The following is a 20,024-nucleotide window of genomic DNA, read 5'->3' as shown; positions in this document are numbered from 1 at the left end:
AATCTGGTTTCTGGAGTATCACTGTGGTTTCATTCTTGCATAAACCCGCTACTTTCCGTGGCGTTAAATCTGGAGCAATACCAAGATTGCTGACTAACTCAATACGATGCTAAACTTGTGTGAAGATAGTATCATAAGTGGACATGGCAGTGTTCTCCAAAAATCAATATGCATCAATACATTTAATTTCTTAAGCAATAAAAACAGCTTTGCAGTCTTTCCCTTGAAAGAGAACAGCACTGACTGCAACTGATAGAAGCCATTGCTACCAGAAGAGACCACCTAAAGTTACACTTTGCCTCTACTCTTCCCCTCTAGTGGTGCTGTATTTTGATGTGAGCAAAGTAAACAGAGGTGTGAGGTTGCCTTTCTCGTGGCTTTTTTGCTACCCTAGGGAGCTGTCTATTTTGTTTGGAGTCAGGCACATGTGGACATTTTCTTACTGTTTTTGCACAAAGTGCATTCAGATGTAAAAACTTCGAGGATTCACTTTAGGTCATATTTGTTTGGCTAGTAACCATCCATTTTCTAGTTGGTCTGACACATTCAGAGAAATTATGATGATTAGTTTCAGAGGGAACAGTAGGGTTTATTAATCTAACTTAATTTTTAGAAAAATTAGTTGAATGTTGGGTTATTAAAAATTAAAAATAACTGGAGTTTAATTCATAAATAAGTGATTCAGTTTGAAACCGATTTAAGGACACTTAGATCTAGAGTATCCACACAGGAGTAATAAGTTATTTGCTTAGCTCAGTTCACTTTTAGTTAGTTTTGATAAACATTCCTGAGTGTTAGCTCACAAGAATATAAAAACAAATCTACTTGGTCAAACCAAAGGCAAATCTAGACCAGTATGCTATTTCACCTTTTCATAGCAAGGTAAACTGGCCCCACTTTAAGATTACATTAAAAAGCAAAGATGGAGCCAGGAAGGTGTTGTTTGTGTCAGGGAAAGCATCCTCCAGGGCTGCAAGGCAGGTGGCTGGGGATGGCCACCACTTCTGCTCTGATGGTTAAAATGGGACTTGGCACCGTAAGAACCTGTTGTACTTCTGAACGGCAGAGGTCCTCCTTTGTGGTCTTCATAGGGGACATCTCTGTGACCCTGTTGTGTGTTTATAGAGACGTGGTGCTTCTAAATAAGAGCTGTGTTTCTGGCAGCATGCTGCTCCCTGGGATTACTCTGATCTGTAAGACTGTCTCCAAGGGGTATTGGGAAAAGCGTGCCAGAGTTTCACAGCTGCAGCTTTGACACCTACTCAACGATACCTTTTGTGTTATAGTACCTTTCTGCATACATTTTCAGAAGGCTTCTTTGACTTTTGCTCCAGCAGAACATGCCTGTCCAGACCAACTCAAACCAAATCTTGTGCAGTGTCGCACTGTGTTCTGCTGCTATAAGCTGTGCTCCATTCAGCATTCAAATGGATGCTGTAGCCACCAGCACTCTATATCACTGCACGCTTCAAGCCAGGACAGTATTTAAGCACTTTAATGGTCTTTTTTGTTTTCATCCAAATGATAGGAGAAAATGAGGAAAGTGGAAGATATTGTGAAGGATCATTTGCTATACCTTGATGCTGTGCATGAATTCACAGACTGGCTCCATTCTGCAAAGGAAGAGCTGCACCGCTGGTCAGATTCATCCGGAGATACATCAACCATACAGAAAAAGCTGGACAAAATCAATGTAAGATAAGTTTGCTTTCATGATTTTATCTTCAATTTAGACCCTATGCTCTAAAATAGGCCAGAGCCAAAAAGTTGTGCGATCTTGCTCGTTGTGTATTTGAAGTGGTGATTACATTTCGTTGAGCTGAAAGCAAGCTTCCTAAAGTATGTTCTGGTTTTGCCTCCCTTCCCATAGTAAGCTGATGGAGTAGCAGTACAGTCAGACCTGAGTTAGTTATAGCACACATGGAAACAATTTGCAAGAGCGGAAGCGCAGGGCACCACAGAAGAACGTGATTTAGCTGAATACCGCTCTGTCCTCATCCCCAAATATGTTTTCTCCGTGAGCAGAGCTGTCTGAATCAAAGTCAGAAGCAACCTTTCCTGCTGTGCATGAAATGGAAATGCATAAAGCAGTGCAAGGGTGGTTCTTCCCAAACACAGTAAGACCGTATATGTTGCCTCCCTGTGTGTAGTCTCCTTATCCAGGCATCCATTCCTGGGCACTCGAGTGCCTAAATTCATATTCCTGAATGCAACATTATAGCAGAAGGCTATAATGTTTTGCTGGTGCCTGGTGTTTAGGTTCAGATACTCATTCTAGCAACATGTAACTCTGCTCCTAAACATGAGAGTGAGCCAGTGAACAGACTACTAGGTGAAGATTCAGGATACCTGAGATCAAGTTACAGATTTGTTGTACACTTACAGAGAGTTTTCAGTCTCCTTTGTGCTCAAACTCCTCGTGTATAAAATGGTGAACGGAGGAGATAGTAGTTTCTCGCTCGTAAGTCTAGCGAGAATAAATAACATTATTCTGGCATGCAGTGTTTGGGATGATATTTATATTCTCCAGCTTCTTAAATTGAAAACTCCCCCAAACTCCATTGTAGCATCTGTGAGATTGAAATAGGACACTGCGGAAAGAATTCACTTCTGGAAAAAGAAATAAATAAATAAAAAAATAAAAATAAAAAAAAAAAACAAAAAACAAAAAAAACCAAACAAAAAAAAAAAAAAAACAAAAAAAAAACAAACAAAAAAAAAAAACAAAAGACATGTGCAACCAATTACCGCACATCGCAGATCACGGGTAGGCTGTAAAACGCTGTTTCTGAGCAGCACGCCTGTGTTCTGGAAACTGCTGCGGGCAGCTACGCGGCAGTGTTTCTTACGTAAAAGACGCCAACAAAGTTATTCTTTTCCGCACGTGCGCACTATTTTTCGGAATCTGAAAGCAGTTCCTTCTGCCCCGAGCTCACCCAAGTGTCAGAGTCGCTGTTGGGCGGCCGCGGAGCCCCGCGCGCCCTCCTGGCCGAGCGGTGTCTGCAGCCTCCAAGGGGCGCGCCCCGCTGCGCGCGGCCTCCGCCCCGCTGCGCGCTGCGCGCGGCCCGGGGCGCACCCCCCCCCCGCCTCCCCCGCCGGCGGCTCCGCGGGTTACCATGGTAATGTCGCCTTGCAGGAGCTGGTGGAGTCCCGCCAGAGCGGCGCCGGCCGCCTGGGCCGGGTGGAGGCGCTGGCCGCCGGCGCGGAGCGCGGCACGACGGGCGGCGGGTGCCGGCGGCTGGCGGCCGAGCGGCGGGCCCTGCGGGCCGAGTGGCAGCGGTGGGAAGAGAGCGCCCTGCGGAGCCAGGGCGGGCTGCGGGACGTGCTGAGCCGGCGGGCCCTCTCGGAGCGGGAGTTCGCGGCGCGGGTGGCGCAGCTGGAGGAGGCGGAGCGGCGGCTCGGCGGGCTGCTGGCCGCCCTGGCGCAGGGCCTGGCCCCCCGCCGCAGCCCCCACACCGATGCCGAGGTCGTGGAGAGCTGGCGCCAGGAGAAAGTAAGGTCACTTCTCGTTTCCTCGCGGTTCTTAAAGGGTGGTTACGGGGGGGGCAGAGAGCTGCTGCCGAGCGGGATTATCGGGTAGAAAACGGAACACGGTGAGATCCCGGCTGCCCAGACTTCCCCCGCAGCCGTAACTGAAGCGAGCGGCGCTTGCAGGAGACCTTTCCCTCGCCGGCCGCCGCTGTACGAGGGAGGCCCCGCGGATGCTGCCCGGATCCCCGACGGGGATCAAGAGCGGCGCTCGCCGCTGAGGCAGCGCGGGAGCGGGCGCGCCAGCTCCCGACTTCTCTTCCAGCTCGCTCAGTGTTCCCAGCTAGGGTAGCGCTTGCTCGGGGAACTGCGAAGCACGTCCTAAAAGCCGAGTAGCAGCTGGAGCCATTCCTTAGGCAGAAGTTGTCAGGAGTGTGTTGAGTTTATGCTTTCCCTTTCTTGAAGTATCCTTCACGTCACGCACGTTCAGGTCTGGTCCAGTAGTTAAAGAAGTTACACTGGAAACCCGTATGCTTGCTAATTGATTTGCTAGGGAATGCACTGGTATTTAGAGAAATGGAGGGGCGGTTTCTGTTCCAGATTTTCATCTAGCAAAAAATCCCACATGTAGGTTATCACACAACCCACGCATTGTATATGTGTTTGTATGTGTCTATCCGACTACTGTGAATCGCAGATGCTGAGAAAAGATACAAAGTATTTCCCATTCAGGGTAGTGTTTCAATAAAGCAGTTTCTTTAATGGGAGGGAGGTGTGTGATGCCTGCTTTCAGACCCCTTGACTGAAGAAATACTCAAAAAAACCCAGAACACTCTCTCTTTGAACCGAGATTATAAATCTCCTCCTCCAACGTCTGTGCCAAGTTATTTCTGTGGTTTCCCCATTCACAGAATTCCCTGACACAGATTTACGGAACCTGCTTGCTTGAGTGACAGTATGTAACTGTAGAAGTAACAAAGCTGATATTATGTCAGAGCAAATAATGGTACAAATATGCAAAGTCTTCCATGTTTGTGTTTTTAAAAAGGAAAGAAAGATGTGGAATTGTCATCAATTTATAGTAGCAATCACCAGATACTTTTTATTTTATAATTGGAGAAGTACTACATTCAAAGGATATTGCTTTTATTCGTAGAATATATACTGTAGCTCTGTGAAACAACAGTTTAGATTAGACAGTTGTAAACTTTGACTAACGAGGAAAATGCAGACGTATCTCAAGACTTACTATTCACAGCCCTACTGTATGATTTTATTTATAGTTAGAAGAAATGTGACAATAATCCTTCCATTTCTGGACCCCGGGGATAGACTCTATTGTGAACATAAAATAGCACTGCAGCTTTCCATTTCCATTGTCTCGCACTGATTCTGTTGCCATGTAAGCCAAGGCCACTAATTAAAAATGCATTTCCTAATTCTCAGAATTAGCAAGGTCATTCTGTTATTTGGTTATATTCAAGTTCTGTTCACTTAGGTATGTGCAGAATAATAGCAACAGATCTTGCACTTGGAATTCAGAAAATTATTTTGGTAATTGTCAGATTCAAAATTAAATCCAAGTGGCTGCAACGGTGCTATCAGTGTTTCTGTATGGAAAAATGCCATAGTTAAGTGTACCCTGTTTTGCAAGTTAATGTTCCTTTTTGTTAATAGGTTATGCTGAAGGCTGTATGTCATCAGAAAAATCCTTTAGTAGTTATTGAGGTTGATTATTTGAAACTGAAGCATTTAATTGAAAACAGGGAATTCTGACCCTGTGCTACTCTTAGGACACCTTCCTTTACCAAAAAAAAAAAAAAAGCTGCTAGTATTTCACTATGGTGATTTCTGCCCTACACAATTTGTGACATCCTGTGTTTAAGTAATGGCCATTGTGTTGTTATTCCAAATGCTTTCAAAAAAAAGTCCTGTGTATAGTTTAACGTAAAGTAAGATAAACAAGAAGAAGTTAGTTTACATTTTGTTTTCGTAGTGTCATTGCTATTACATAATTACTGAATTCAAATGCTACTTTATATGGCATCAAAACAAACTAGCAGTGTGACTATTTCAAGTATCTTTTGGTTATGGTTGAAGAGATTTCTTGTGTATGAGTGACTGAAAGCAAATAAAGACCATATAGTACAGGCATGAATAATATGAATCAGAGGAGTCCTGAAAACCTGCAGTAGCAAAGTATTTTTTCATACTCACAAGAACACATGAAAGTTTGTACACATAAAACATCTGAAATGTCTCTAGACTTAATTTTACAGGGCTTCCCTGTGATCTATAAATGCAAACAGATTTCAGTAATGCTAATATAGTCAAGCTGTGATTATGGTCTATACTACTGTTATTCATAGCAAGCGCATGCTTGTAGTGTTATTTTGCTCAAAACGGATTGTTGTGGTTTTTTCTTCCTGTCAGTTCAGGTACTATGAAGAAGGAATATATATATGTTATGTGGGTTTTTTTGTTTGGTTGGTTTTTTACGTGCTTAGAAATGCACGACACAGATCTTAAAAAAATAATTTCACAGTTCTGCAGACTTTTTCAGGAAAAAGGATATGAAGCAAGCACAGAGTTGCTTGTGGGCAGCAGACACATGAGGTCAATCCCTGGCTTTTGTCCATTTGCAGTTCTTACTAAGTCTGTTGATCGGCTTGCTAGACTCTTGCTAATATTTTTTTTTAACTTTTGATTTACATAAAGGGATATGTGTTTATTGCCGAGTTAGTTAATACTTTACAGTGAAAAATCTACTCAGCATTTTTATCTCTGTAATGTAGATTGTGATATTTTGAAAACCTTCTGCATGTATTTTCATGTACATCATTTGTACGTTCCCTGAACATTCAATTTTGTGCTGATAGATTATTATAAACTGTTTACAATGTATATTTTCAATCATCCTTTATATATATATATATATATATATATATTTAGAAGCATAGTTTGGGGACTTCCTTGTCCCACTTCCATGTCCCTCCTCAAATCTGTCTTCACTCTCATATGATCTGTTTCTTAAGTTTATATTGCACATTTCTTCCAGATTGGCACTTAGATTTAGCTGAACTAATCTATACGTGCCAAATGCTCTGGCCTGCCTGTGCTACAGAACCTGTGCCATGGTGAATGTAACTAGCTAGAATATTGTCTTTTCTCCCTGGTAGTTTAAAAGGAATGCCTGAAGAATTTAGTTACTACTGAGACAAGGGGCAAAGTCCATACTGCTCATTATGCTGGAGTAGGTGGTGGGATTCTGCAGTGGAGAGGTCGTGGATGTCAACAAGGACTGTTTTTGTTGGAGTGGTTATCACACCTCTCACAGTGACGTGAGCTAAGCCAAGAAAAGCATTTTTTTTTTGTTGGCTTTGCTGCCTCCAGAGCAAGAGTCTTTCCAGTACAGCAATGACAGGCAGTAACCCATTTACTCTCACAGGATTGTGAGCAGCTGTACTTTTACATTATGAGCCCTCCGTGAAAGAGGTAAAGCCGTGAAAAAACTTTGTGGGTAAATTAACTTTTTGGACACAGCTCAAAAGAGTTTTTATTGAACATGCTAAACTCAAGCCAACAGGTTAATTATATTTATATAAACATACATTATTTGCTATTTCATAACTGTATGTACTTTAATATGTATACAGCTAACTAACAATACCATAGCTCTTTTATTAAAATGAAATTTATATCTTCAACTCTTCTTTGAGAATATTTTGAGCTAAGAAAGTTGAGGCTTCCAGAAATTTGGTCTCTAGAAGCTCATAATTTCAAATAAGCTTCTGTAGGTTTGACTGCTAAAATATTCTTGAAAGTGAACATCCACAGATAATAAATTAAGTTGAATTTAAATTCTTATAAATTTTGATCCAAAAGATTTTTTTTTTTTGTTAATTTACTCACTGAAATTGTTCATTTGTTTTGTTTTAACAGGAAACATTGGATGCTCTGGTAAAGTCTGAACATATGACAGAGGAGATCAAAACTCAGTTAAATGATCTTTGTAGATTTTCCAGAGATTTGAGTACTCATTCTTCAAAAGTTTCAGGGTTGATTAAGGAGTATAACAGGTACATATTCATCTTGTTTATAGTTAATCAATCCTCTCTGTGTGTATATGGGAGGGGTGAGGTGGGTGAGCTGTCTTACAGGGAACCATTAATTAGAATTTTAGCATACAATAATTAGAATCATTATTTTGATTTTGGTGTCAATAGAGATTGTAAAAAGTAGCAATTTGTTTCCGGTTTTTGTTTTGTTTTGTTTTTTCTAAAAGCCAGGCTACTCCACTAAACTCAGCTGAAACTAATGTATATCCACACCTGACCTATTGCAGGTGGAATCCTTGTAAGAAACTGTGAGGTAGCACTATGGCTTGTTTGTCTGAAGGAGGAACAAGCTATACCAGCTATTTAAGACCTTTTTCGTAATTTCGTCCTTCAGTTGACCCTTCTTTGACTAGCTGGTTCCTTGAAACAGGGGAGCAGGCATTTGCTTGATTTCTTGCTTTCTCTCATGTCACTCTAGCTGGTGTAGTTGGGAGTGTGACAGCCTTCATTTCAGACACAAGATGCTGTTGTTTCTTGCAGGGGCTTATAGCTTTTTGGCTTCTGTAACTGCAGAAGAAGGGTGCAATGACCCAGATTGATCCCTTCTAACGTTACAAACTCAACTGAGCCACAGAAGTTAGAACTGTAATTGCTGTGGTTCAGTGTCCTGTCCATACAGAGGGAACGGGGCTTGAAGAAACAATTCATGCTTAAGTGCACTGAGTCACTCTCTGGAAACACTTAGACCTGTCATATCTGTGATAGATATGTCCCGATTTACGTGCCTCACTTTTAAGGAACTGAAAGCTTCTAATGGGTTTCCTGGTGCCTCAGTTAAGTGCTTGAATTTGGTAGGAGGAGTCCAGGTTAACCTAACCTTACCACTGAATTTCAGAGAACTAAGTAATAGCATTGTCACCTAACAGAGTCCTTCCTTCCCTCCCTCACTCTCTTCTGCTTCCTTGATGTGATAAATCCAGCCTCTGCCTGCAAGCTTCAAAAGGATGTCAGAGCAAAGAGCAGATCTTGCAGCAAAGATTTCGGGCGGCTTTCAGGGATTTCCAGCAGTGGCTGGTCAATGCAAAAGTCACCACAGCCAAATGCTTTGACGTGCCTCAAAACATCAGTGAAGCTTCAACAAGTCTGCAGAAAATACAGGTAACTCTATAGCAGTAAAATATTGGGTCTAAGGGAGACCCAATCAGTTTCATATAAAGCTCAGATTGAATTGTTTCATTAATGACTGTTCTTTGTTAATGTCATTGCCAATGATAAAGGTAACTAATTGCAAGGAAATCAACACTATTTTTTTTTTAATTTACTTTGTTTAGTTTAATTGTTGGACTACAGTTTGTATGTAGTCATTGTCTCTCATAGTTTTCCATGTTTGCTTATTTTTTACAAAAGGAGAAAAAACTTTTTTAAAGTAGGACAGTACTGTAAAATCAGAACGATATCAGATTCGGGACTTAGTATCTGGAATTTGTTCAAAGTTATGTAAATACTTTTCCTTCTATATGAAAGTAAAGCCCTTATAGTGCAAGAACAGTGTTAAAATGTATGCAGTGCGAGCAGGCATTTGGAAAGTATATTTTCCACATAAAGCTAAAACAAGCTCCCACAACTCTGTGGAAAGGAATGCCAATTAAAAGTGTATTTTAATAAAACAAGTGAAAGAAATACTTTTATGAATAGAATATGACTATAATTTTAACTGAAAATACCATAATGAGACTTTCAACCTTTAGTTAGATAGTATAATGGAAGAAATTCAAATCAGTTTCTTAGAAAATACCAAACCCCAAATCACTTCCTCCTCCTTTTGGTAAATTCACTTTCCCTCACTTAAATGGTTTACTTAAAAGTGTAAACAATACTATATTAATATATCAAATCTTTGACTACCCCAAAATGAGAATATGTTTAGAGGAAATAACAGGGGAGAAAATCCTAGTAGTTTTTGACATTAAATATAAGAGTTTTAGCAAGGTTTGTTGGGTTTTTTTTCAACAGTGATAAGATTTTTTTTTTCTTTATCACTTCAGCCCTTTCACATCATAAGACCTTACTTTGTTATTCTCCTCCATGAAAGCTGCTTTAGCTGACGTAATCTTTTTTTGACATGCAGTGACTGCTCCAGGACTTCTAGAGATGTCTTGGTAACCTGTATAAACCCAAAATTTTATTTTTATTAAAAGTTAATGTTCTGTCTGTTAAACACATTTGACATAATTAAGTCACTAGGCAATTGTATCTTTGATTTGAATATAGCCAGAACTTGAACCAAATATCTCAAAAGCCAGCAGACCCTTTGCATTCTTTACTAAGACCTCTGGAGTACCACAGAATCAGAATCTGACCTAGTAATTTTTGTATCAAGCCTGTTATTTCTGAATGTGGATGTAGCCTTATAATTATTGATATAAAACTATTTGTGTATCACATAATCATGATAGTAACGGCTTAAAATATTGGCATTTAAGACTGCTAATTTCCTTTGAGCCCTAAATGCACACAAAGTCTTTTAATAATTACAAGTTACAAGAACACTACCCCAGTACATTGGAATTTAAAAATCTGCCTGTTTCCTTGCATTTCTGTATAATTCTTGCACATGCTTTTTCCCACACACTACTTGCACACCAGCATTGTGCAAGATTTCCATGAAGAAAAATACTTTCAAACACGGAAGGTAAATTAAGGTTGCAGAGGGATAAATCACACAGTTTAGGCATAGCTTAGTGTCTAAGTGTCAGCCTACACCCCTACACACTCGTTGGAAGTCCAGCGTGGCTGTCACCCGTGGGCAAGGCTTCAGTCCCGTGTGTGCCTCAGAGTGGACCCCAGCTCCTGCTGTTACCTGTGCCAGGACACTGGTTCCCTGAAATGAAGCTGTTATCACTTTCTGTGCCATGGAGATTGAAAGACGTATAATACCCAACTAAATGACCAGTAACTGTCTCATGAAATGCAGAACATACAGGTAATCCTAGAGTCTTAATATATGCATTATTTAGATGCATGGCATTTCTGGATTAAATAGCTGTTGTCCCTAAAGTCCATAAATATGAAGTACATTAAAATGGAATGTACCGAAAGCTGAGTTAGCATGTTAATGAGCAGAAACAATAAACTCTTATCCCTGTTAAATTTTCTGGGAGCTTGCCATTGACCTTTACTGTGATCAAAAGTTCACCAATTTGCTTCTTTTATTACTATTTTTAGGAGTTCTTATCAGAAAGTGAGACTGGGCAACAAAAACTCAACCTGGTAACATCCAAAGGAGAACTGCTGTGCTCTGTTTTACCAGAGGAAAAGGCTAAAGTTATCCAGGACAAAGTTGCTACCGCTAAAGAAGATTGGAAAAATTTTATCACCACACTCCACCAAAAGGAATGTGCATTGGAGGTATTGAACCTGTCACAGTGGGGAAAGATTGGAGCTAAATTTCCCCTTTGCTTTTTGTTTCAAACAGCACAGTTTATATTTCACATCTGGCTGTGTTTCTGATGTGACAGAATTAATAAAGAACTGTTTTCAAGATGTGTTATTCTTTGGCTTACATTTTACTTTTGTTATATCCTTACGACCTGATTTTACTTTGATTTAAGTGGGGTGTTTCATGCAGAAGGGTGGTGTTCAGAGTAACTGAAGGTAGCAAAGACAGCAGTTGCTCAAATTCATTAACGTGAGCTTTCATCAAATGTATTGGATTACTAAAAAACATTTTATTTGTTAAGGACTGTTTTAGCACAGATTTCTGACACTGTTGCTGACTGAATATTCCCGTGTACAGTGGGTATTTGCAAACTGGTGAAATGTAATGATTTATTTAAACAACTTTTTAAATAATGCCCAGTGCCTTTCTCTGTTCATAACTCAAAATTCAACCAGCACAGAAGGTGAATATCTTAAAAGTATAATATCTTTTGAAGTCATAGGTTTTAAGGTCAAAAGGTCTTAGCTGGAATTCCCTGCGTAGCATAGGAGAATTAAAGTTCTTAGGCATTACTGTTTTAAACCAATGCTGCCTAGCCAGCTGAGAAGAAATTTAAATACATTTAATACATCATATAGGAAAGCCTTTCAAAGAAAATCCTCAGGTAGCAAGGACTTACCATTCTTCGTCTCAGCGTTGCCATGGAAAGAGGATGTTCTTAATCTTTTTGAACTGAGCATTTTTCAGTCTCATAGGCTTGGTTTTTCATTCTGATGTTTAATTTAAGTGATAAGGCTATAGCTAAAAAGAAAACTAAGTCGAGGGGCGGGGGGGGGGGGGGGGGCGAGTGGGGAGGGAAATAACCAGGACACAAGAACTATGCTGTTCAGGTTTTTATTCCATATGAATTATTTCAGATGCAGAATAAGCCTACAAGAAAATATACAGGCACTGAAGGAATGCCTACATATCCCTTTATACACACATTTTTATAACCAAAATTTTACACTAAAAAAAAAAATACAATCATAAATTATCCCCAGGTTTAGGTTGAATTTAGTCATGCATCACCTAGAAATACTGGCAGCCCATTTAACGAGGGGTCAGTGTGAATGACTGCAGTCTGCTGTTAAGTAACTCGTATCCCAAATTAGCCTTCCTTCAGACTGCCTTAGCGATGTGAGTTAGGCTTACATTGAGTCAAAGCTCGTAAGATCTGTAAAGCTTTCAGTTCAGAGAAAACTTGCTTCAGCCTCCCCTCAACTGTGTCGACATATCCTACATTGTTGCTTCTATTTTGCCTTTTATAGAGGTGCTCTCAGACTTTTCTTTCGGTGACTGTGGGATGGGAAGGAGCAGAGGTGGTGTAATTCATTTGAAGAATTGTGTAGTTTTTGGCTGCAATTGTATATCCTTTTTGTGTGCTTGATCTGTGTGTTGTGCATTACAGTTATACCCCGTGCAGTGGGACTGTTGATAGAATTGTGCATGTCTTCCTAGAACTTAAAGATCCAGATGAAGGACTTTGAAGCAACTGCTGAGCCTTTGCAGGAGTGGTTGTCCACAACTGAGAAGATGGTGCAAGGAAGTAGTAGTCGGCTTCATGATCTTCCTTCCAAGAGGAGAGAACAGCAAAAGTTGCAGGTGACTTCTTACAAGTCTTTTTAACACAGCCAGAGTTTCCTGTCTCATCCTCCTGGCTTCACTGATCCCGTACAAAAGCTTGGATCATTCTAGCATCCTGACCTCTAAATAACATGAGAACTGGTTTGAAGGGTTGCTGTTGATGATCCTGTTCCATCAGGTTTTGTATCTCCACATTTCTTATGACATGCTGCTTCATTACTGTAGCCGTATGGTGTGCCTTTCTCATCAAGCTTGCCATATGTCACTTCTATATTTCACGGGGCTTTCATGCTTCTCTGTTTCCTGCGTACTTGCACCCACCCTTAATATTAACGTGCTTGTGCTTTACAGTCTGTCCTTGAGGAAATAAGCTGCCACGAGCATCAGCTCAACAGGCTGAAAGAGAAAGCTCAGCAGCTGTGGGAAGAACAAGCTGTCAGCAAAAGCTTTATGCGCAGAGTGTCTCAGTTGTCTTCTCAATATCTTACTCTAAGCAATCTGACAAAGGTAATGCATCCAGTGTTTGTGCTTTTAAGCAGTTCATTTGATGTATTTGGGGAAAAAGACTGAAATGTGAAACACTGCAGTTGTCTTGCTTGTCTGCTCTGTGGTGTGTCTGAGCTATCTTGTCTTTCACAGTGGCTTTAAAGAGTGGGAAGTGCCTTTAAAGGCAGGGACACCTTCCACTAGACCAGGCTGCTAAAATCCCCATCCAACTTGGCCTTGAACCCTTCCAGGGAGGGAGCAGCCACAGCTGCTCTGGGCAACCTGTGTCAGTGCCTCACCACCCGCACAGTCAAGAATTTCTTTCTTATATCTAATCTAAATCTCCCCTCTTTCACCTTAAAACCATTACCCCTTGTCCTATCCCTACACCCCCTGATAAAGAGTCCCTCCTCATCTTTCCTGTAGGCTCCCTTTAAGCACTGGAGGGCCACTATAAGGTCTCCTCTGAGCCTTCTCTTCTCCAGGCTGAACAACCCAAGCTCTCTCAGCCTGTCCTTGCAGGGGAGGAGCTCCTGCCCCACGATCATCTTTGTGGCTTCCTCTGGACCCACTCAAGCAAGTCCGTGTCCTTCTTATGTTGGGGGCCCCAGAGCTGGACACAACACTCCAGGTGGGGTCTCATGAGAGCAGTGTAGAGGGGCAGAATCCCTTCCCTCGATCTGCTGGCCACGCTTCTCTTGATGCAGCCCAGGACATGGTTGGCTAGAAGTCAAGTACTGTGCTAGTACATGGAGTACTACCTTTTCTGTGGAAATAAAAATTATAAATCATATCTAGAGCTGTGTGAATTACAAAAAATGATTCTTACACATGTCCATAATAAATTTTCATGACTGCAAAACAAGAAAGGGAAAGATGCGTGAGTTACTAACATTGACTTATGTGGACAGAACTTGTAGGAGATGTCAGGATCAGAAGGAGCAGTCTGCCTCAGAGGATACATACCATCCAGCCTACGAGAGGAACCATGAAGTTCTTTGGATAGCCATGGATGCTTGAGACAGATCCCTCTCATTAACTTCCTAAATGTGTTTCACTGGCTTGACTTGAGTTCTCTGTCACTATGTGAAATACACTCTGCTCTGTATTTGTGTTCACCTCAAGCCTTTTAGCAATGTAACTCAACCCTTTTTTTTGATTCATATGAGTGTCAGTAAATTTTCAGAAGGGTGGTTATACTAGTAGGAGTCACTGAGGAATACAGGTCTGTCTTTTCCAAGTATCAACAAAGCAATGTTGCTGAAGTGGCATAGCTTCACAGTCTTAAATCTGTCTTGTGCGTTGTCAGATTTCACAAGTTATCTTCAGCTGCAACACTGAAATGGAGTTTAGGTGTGGTTTACCAGATGATTAAGGAAAAGTGAAACCAGAAAACTCTCATCTACTTTGGATGAGAGGGCACAGTTAGATGAAGCTTCACATTTAGAAAACAAAAAAAAAAAAGGCATTTCTGAAATTTTCATTTGTATAGTATGCTTGGACAACTCATTTGTGTGTGTGTATGCAAAAGCCATTCCATGCTCAAGTAAGTGTACTTGTAATTATTACTGTATGAATAGAATTTCTGAGTATAGTTTAAGAAATTCATTCTAAAGTCCATAAGTAGGTATGGGGAATAAGCAATCCTTTGAATAGCTGCTGGTGCTGATTGCTGTATGAATTGCAGGAGAAAGTTTCCAGAATGGATAGGGTCGTAGCAGAGCACCAGCAGTTCTCTCACAGTGTCAAGGACCTCCAGGACTGGGTGGCTGATGCAGTTCACATGCTGGATTCCTACTGTCATCCCACTGCAGACAAGAGTGTTTTGGACAGCCGGATGTTAAAGCTAGAGGTATGGAAACAACAGACTCCCAAACCTGCTCATTTTAGATCTTTTTTAGGTATTTGCATTTAGAAGAATGCAAATATATGATAATTTCTGTTAGTTGTTGCATGTTAGTGTAATGACTGTTGTCATTCAGACACTGATTTTCAATTTACACAAAATAACTCCTTTTATAGAGGAAAAGGCTCATTATTAAAAATTTTCTCTAAGAAAGATATAGTCACCTTCATGACATGGAGAACTGCATATATGCAAATTCTTAAAAAACTCAAAAGATGTGTGGCTGCTGAAGCTTAAATGGAAGAAGTAGGGTATTCACTTCTGTTAGTTTAATATATTATTTCCTAGATCTTACAGGTGATACGGATGATTTGAAACAGCTTCTCCTATAATTGTTTGCTTTAAAAATGGTGACTACAGTTAAGAAAATAGCATCTATTGATTTCACTACTCTAAAGATGTTGAGGAGCAGTAATTCAGAAAACAGTGCTTTTCATATTACTAATGTCTCAGATTTTGAGTCGTGGACAAAACATGGACAAGTCCTCAAAATTATAAGGATGCATCAAAAAGCAGAGATTGTAGCAAAATGCTAAACATATGTTTTGCATTGTATTCATTGAGTCTTTCAGGTTCATGGTTTCAGGCTTTTCATGACTTTGCATAGTGTTAGAAGCTGTTAGTTTGCAAGTGTGCAGCTTCAAGGAGCTGAAGTCTCCAAACTGACATGGCTGAGGATAGCCTACTGAGTTTATATGTTGGTATCTTTGTGTTGCAAATAGATCCGGTAGTTGTAGAAGTGTATTTCAGCCCCATAGAAGAGCTTTGTCATCACATCTTGTTTTCTTTATGAATGAATCGTTCTGTTTTCCATCTAAATTACTTTCCCTTTGGAATGTCAGTTCTGCCATCCAATAGTACCTTCTCTGATACTCTGTAAGTAACTGCACAGCTTCCATGCAAACTTCCCTGTCAACTAAGGTATTTTTTTTAATGGTCTAAACCATTGGAAGTCACTTTTTTCCTTGTGAAGCCCATCTGTAAACCCTACTGTCCCTCTTCCAGTTGGCTGTACAAGCTACTAAATTTTATCAGCTCATTTTCCAGTGAAGGCAGTTAGTATATTCATGCCCAGTTAATGAGAAAAGTAAAATAATATCCGCTCACTTTTCAGGGACTGCTAGCAGTGAAACAAGAAAAAGAAATCCAAATGAAAATGGTTCTGACCAGAGGAGAGTCTGTACTGCAAAATACTTCTCTGGAGGGAGTACCAGTAGTTGAACAGCAGTTGCAAACCCTGAAGGACAGCTGGGCTTCTCTTCTGTCTGCTTGTATCCAGTGCAAGAGGTAAAAAGGGTATGAAGTACAGAATGATGCTTAGCAATAAAGTACTGTCAACATTTTTGAAAAGTTAGTTCTCAGAGTTTTATTATCGCAAGAGTCAAATTCATATAAAATGACTGCATGTGCCTAACATTGCAGGTCCAGAGGCCTTAAGTGACATATTTATTTGAAGTAGAAGGAGAGTAAACTGTGAGGGATCTAGGCTTTGTTAATACTGTCAATATACTCTTTAAAGTGGATTCCATGTTCATAATCTTGTTAATTTTACTTCGAGTTGCACCTGATGCCTTGAATTATTCTCAGAAATGAGAAGATCTTATCACAGACATTAATGGTTGCTCTATCAAGATCCTGTCTAGTTTTCCAATTGCTAGCATTTCACAGAAGGTACTGTAATTACAGTGTCCCAATAGTGATGGTCAAAGTGATAGTATAAAGAAAGATGGGGATAAAAATACAGCCTTCTTTGGTGGAGCATCACCATGCAAATATTTCAATTTAAAATATCAAAGGTAATTAAGCAGCAGAATGAAGCAACTTTTGGATGTATGCAAAGGGACAGAAAATTTCTGCTTCTGGATCTTATGCTTTCAGTTGCATTTTATTTACTAAAGCTAGAACATGTCAGCTAGCTATGTAATTTACAGACCTCCTTAATATTCCAAGTTTGGAAAACTAAATTTTTCTTTATCGGCCAAATAGTGCTCCTACTTAAAATCTGTAGGGTTTTAATAGCTCAGTCTCAGACTGCTTAGCTTGTGATATATTTTTCTTATAAATACAGTTTAGAATAACTGTATATGATTACATCTCACTGCTTAAATAACACGAGAACCTCCACTATCACAACAAATATGTATTTTTAAATTACAGTCAACTGGAAGGAGCTCTCTCCAAATGGACAAGTTACCAGGATGATGTTCTTCAGTTTTCCAGCTGGATGGATAAAGTAGAAGCAAGTATGAATGCTTCTGAAAGGCAATATGCTGAACTGAGGGAAAAAACAGCTGCCCTCAGCAAAGCTAAGGTGTGTTTGCTTTACAACAAACCAGCAACAAGCCCATATCACCTTATAAGCAACAAAAAAGGCTGAATAACTGCGAGATTAATCTTTGGCTTTGTTTTAATGCTGCCCATTCATAAATGAGTTCTTCTCTTTCTCTTCTGCAGCTACTCAGTGAAGAGGTGTTGAGTCACAGCAGCCTGTTGGAGACGATTGAAGTGAAAGGAGGCGGGATGGCTGAGCATTATGTCACTCAGCTTGAGCTCCAGGACCTTCAGGAGCGGTATAAATTCCTCAAAGACAAAACCAGGGTACAGTTTTTATTAATAGCACTCCCTCTTGTTTTGTTGGCAACAAGGAAAAAGAGAAAGTCTTTTCATTGATCATTTATTTTACAGTTAAATGAGTAAAAGTTTGGGGACAGCTGTAACTTAATGTAACAGAAAGTTATTAGGGTGATTTATCAATTTATCTTCATGTGCTACTGAGCTTCAGATCTTTTCAAAAAGGTTCTAAAAATCAGAACCTGAAAAAATCATCAGGTGAATAGTCTGAGGAATTCTATGTCAAAAGCATCATTGACTTCAGCACAGATATGATTTTACTATTGTGACTGAAAAATTTGAAGCATCTCTGAATCTGTGATATTCATAAATGTATGTTTTGGAATAGATGCTACCAATCAATCGGGTAATTCACAAATGGTTGACCACTTACTATTGAACTCAAACCTTATTAGCAAGTAAACTGACTCTAATGTCAAAAGACCCAGCATAAGTACTACATTTACTGCTAAGTGTTAATACCATAGATTTGGAAAATATTAAGGCATAGACAAGTAAAGATCAAGGTGTGTTTTAATGTAAGATATAAGATAAAGAAGAAACAATAAAAGACCTGGTGATACATTTAAAGCTAGGTGATTATCTCCAGTTAACCCGAATTCTTCTTTGGTAGCTAAATAATGCCTAGTGTATGCTCAGACAGTCAACTTGTCTTCTTGACAGCAGTGTAGTAAAATTGAATTTTGTTGTCTCAATGATGTCTTTGCCCTGTGGAAAGGGCCAAAATTCAGTTTTTCAAACACATAAGTGATTCAGTGTTTTGTGGTACTCTCTTCCACAACTATGAAGAATGCAATCAATGCACTGTGTTTCTTAGAACCTTCTGTGACTAAACTCACTCAGGTTTGCTGAAGAGATGAGTAAGTCCTGGGAAATGTTCATGAATACCTAGTATTCCTGTTAGCATGGGGATCCTCTAATCTTTAGCCTTTTCTCTTGCACAAAGCTATACAGACTGCCTGTATTTGCTCATCTTGAGCAGCAGTATGGGAATAATGAGAAATGAGTGGTAGTTCACAGAGGCAAGAGCTCTGTACCTCTTTCCTCATGTAGCAAGAAGCATCCCTTCTTTCTCTTCCCACCTAATACCCCAGATGACTTTTGTCTTCCCTGCTTCCAACTGTGCTGATAATGTTAAGTGTCAAGAGTACATTCAACCTTTAGAAAGAAATTCAAAGTTCAAAACAAATAGCTGGAAAGTAAGTGGTCAAATCTTTTAATAATCCTTTGGCTAGGTGGGAAACCTGAGAAGCTTCCCCAAGAGTTTGTGGCCCAAGCCTGATCAGACCAAGATCTGTAATTCCCTGCAGCCACTGTCAAGAGGCATGAGAACTAGTCTCTCTTTCCCTCTTCCCACTACTGGGTGTGGACAGGCCGTGCAAAAGACTGATAATGCTCCTCTTTTCTTCCTTCCTCCCACTGTCCAGACTTGTTAGAAACAGGTAAAGCAGACAGCAGGTTCATGGCTGCTATTTGTAGAAGTGTTTTTCTTATGTAGCCTGCTGCCTTGGGATACACCCTGTCTTGCCTTCCTCCAAACTTAATTCTCCATTCCTCTCATTTCCTAGAGGATGTGAATTACATGCAGTATACTTTTTTGCACTTAGGAAGACTTGCAGTCCATTTCTCACTGTGCTCTGTAGGAACTGCCTGCAAAGTACTTGGGTAGTGTTCAAACCTAAAGATATTAGACACTCTTAATAGAAAATTATTGTTCCATTGGCTAAAAAAAAAAAATGTGAAGAAAAAATTTGCAATTTCTAAGCTCATAATCTTATTAATCATTTCAGTAAAGTTAATTTAAATTGGTATAAAAATTGTCTTTTATTGTTAGACACTAAGGTGTTATTTAAAAGCGATCCCAGATCAAAACTTCAAATCCCAGAGATCACAAGCTTGTGTGAAGAATCATTTAGAATAAGTATCTGTATTGTCCCACATTTGCCCCCTCTGTCCCTGTAATTGATGAAACCATCCTCAGAGTCCAAGTACTCTTGAATTCTAGGAAAGCTCAGGATCAGATACAAACTTTTCGCCTTGATTGAAATCCAAGTTTTATGTTTTCTTGATTTGTTGGTACTCTAAGATATATATGCGTATATGTGAATATTTTAACAAACAGGAGGCAGTAACAAAAGCAGAAGGACTGCTTAACTTACATCAAGAGTACCAAAGAAATCTGAAGGCCTTTGAAGTATGGCTGGAGAAGGAACAGGAAGAACTTGACTGTTTATCACATCTTGATGGTGATGCCCAGAAACAGGAGGCAACACTCCGAGACCTACAGGTACATAATGTTTGACACTCTAAGTGAAAAAAAAAAAAAAAAAAAAAATCCTACTTGTAAAATAACAGAATATTAGTTACCAGACAAAAATTACATCTCTTTTGTCTCAAGAACAGCTTGGAA

General features: G+C 39.9%; 1 protein-coding gene across 1 annotated transcript in view; it reads left to right on the top strand.

Annotated features, from left to right (window-relative positions):
• The window catches only part of SYNE1 (spectrin repeat containing nuclear envelope protein 1), a 329,785-nt gene that overhangs the window by 151,431 nt on the left and 158,330 nt on the right, over positions 1-20,024 (top strand). The window contains 12 exon segments of the mRNA XM_042795897.1: positions 1,529-1,693; positions 3,137-3,493; positions 7,411-7,547; positions 8,507-8,684; positions 10,752-10,934; positions 12,466-12,609; positions 12,943-13,098; positions 14,765-14,929; positions 16,098-16,270; positions 17,141-17,294; positions 17,438-17,581; positions 19,737-19,901. Coding sequence (XP_042651831.1) covers positions 1,529-1,693; positions 3,137-3,493; positions 7,411-7,547; positions 8,507-8,684; positions 10,752-10,934; positions 12,466-12,609; positions 12,943-13,098; positions 14,765-14,929; positions 16,098-16,270; positions 17,141-17,294; positions 17,438-17,581; positions 19,737-19,901 — 2,121 coding nt within the window.

The sequence above is a fragment of the Tyto alba genome, unplaced genomic scaffold (assembly GCF_018691265.1).
Source record: "Tyto alba isolate M040663 unplaced genomic scaffold, T.alba_DEE_v4.0 Super-Scaffold_22, whole genome shotgun sequence".
Lineage (NCBI taxonomy): Eukaryota > Metazoa > Chordata > Aves > Strigiformes > Tytonidae > Tyto > Tyto alba.
Note: the sequence above shows the minus strand (reverse complement) of the source record. Positions and strands in the feature narration are given on the sequence as shown.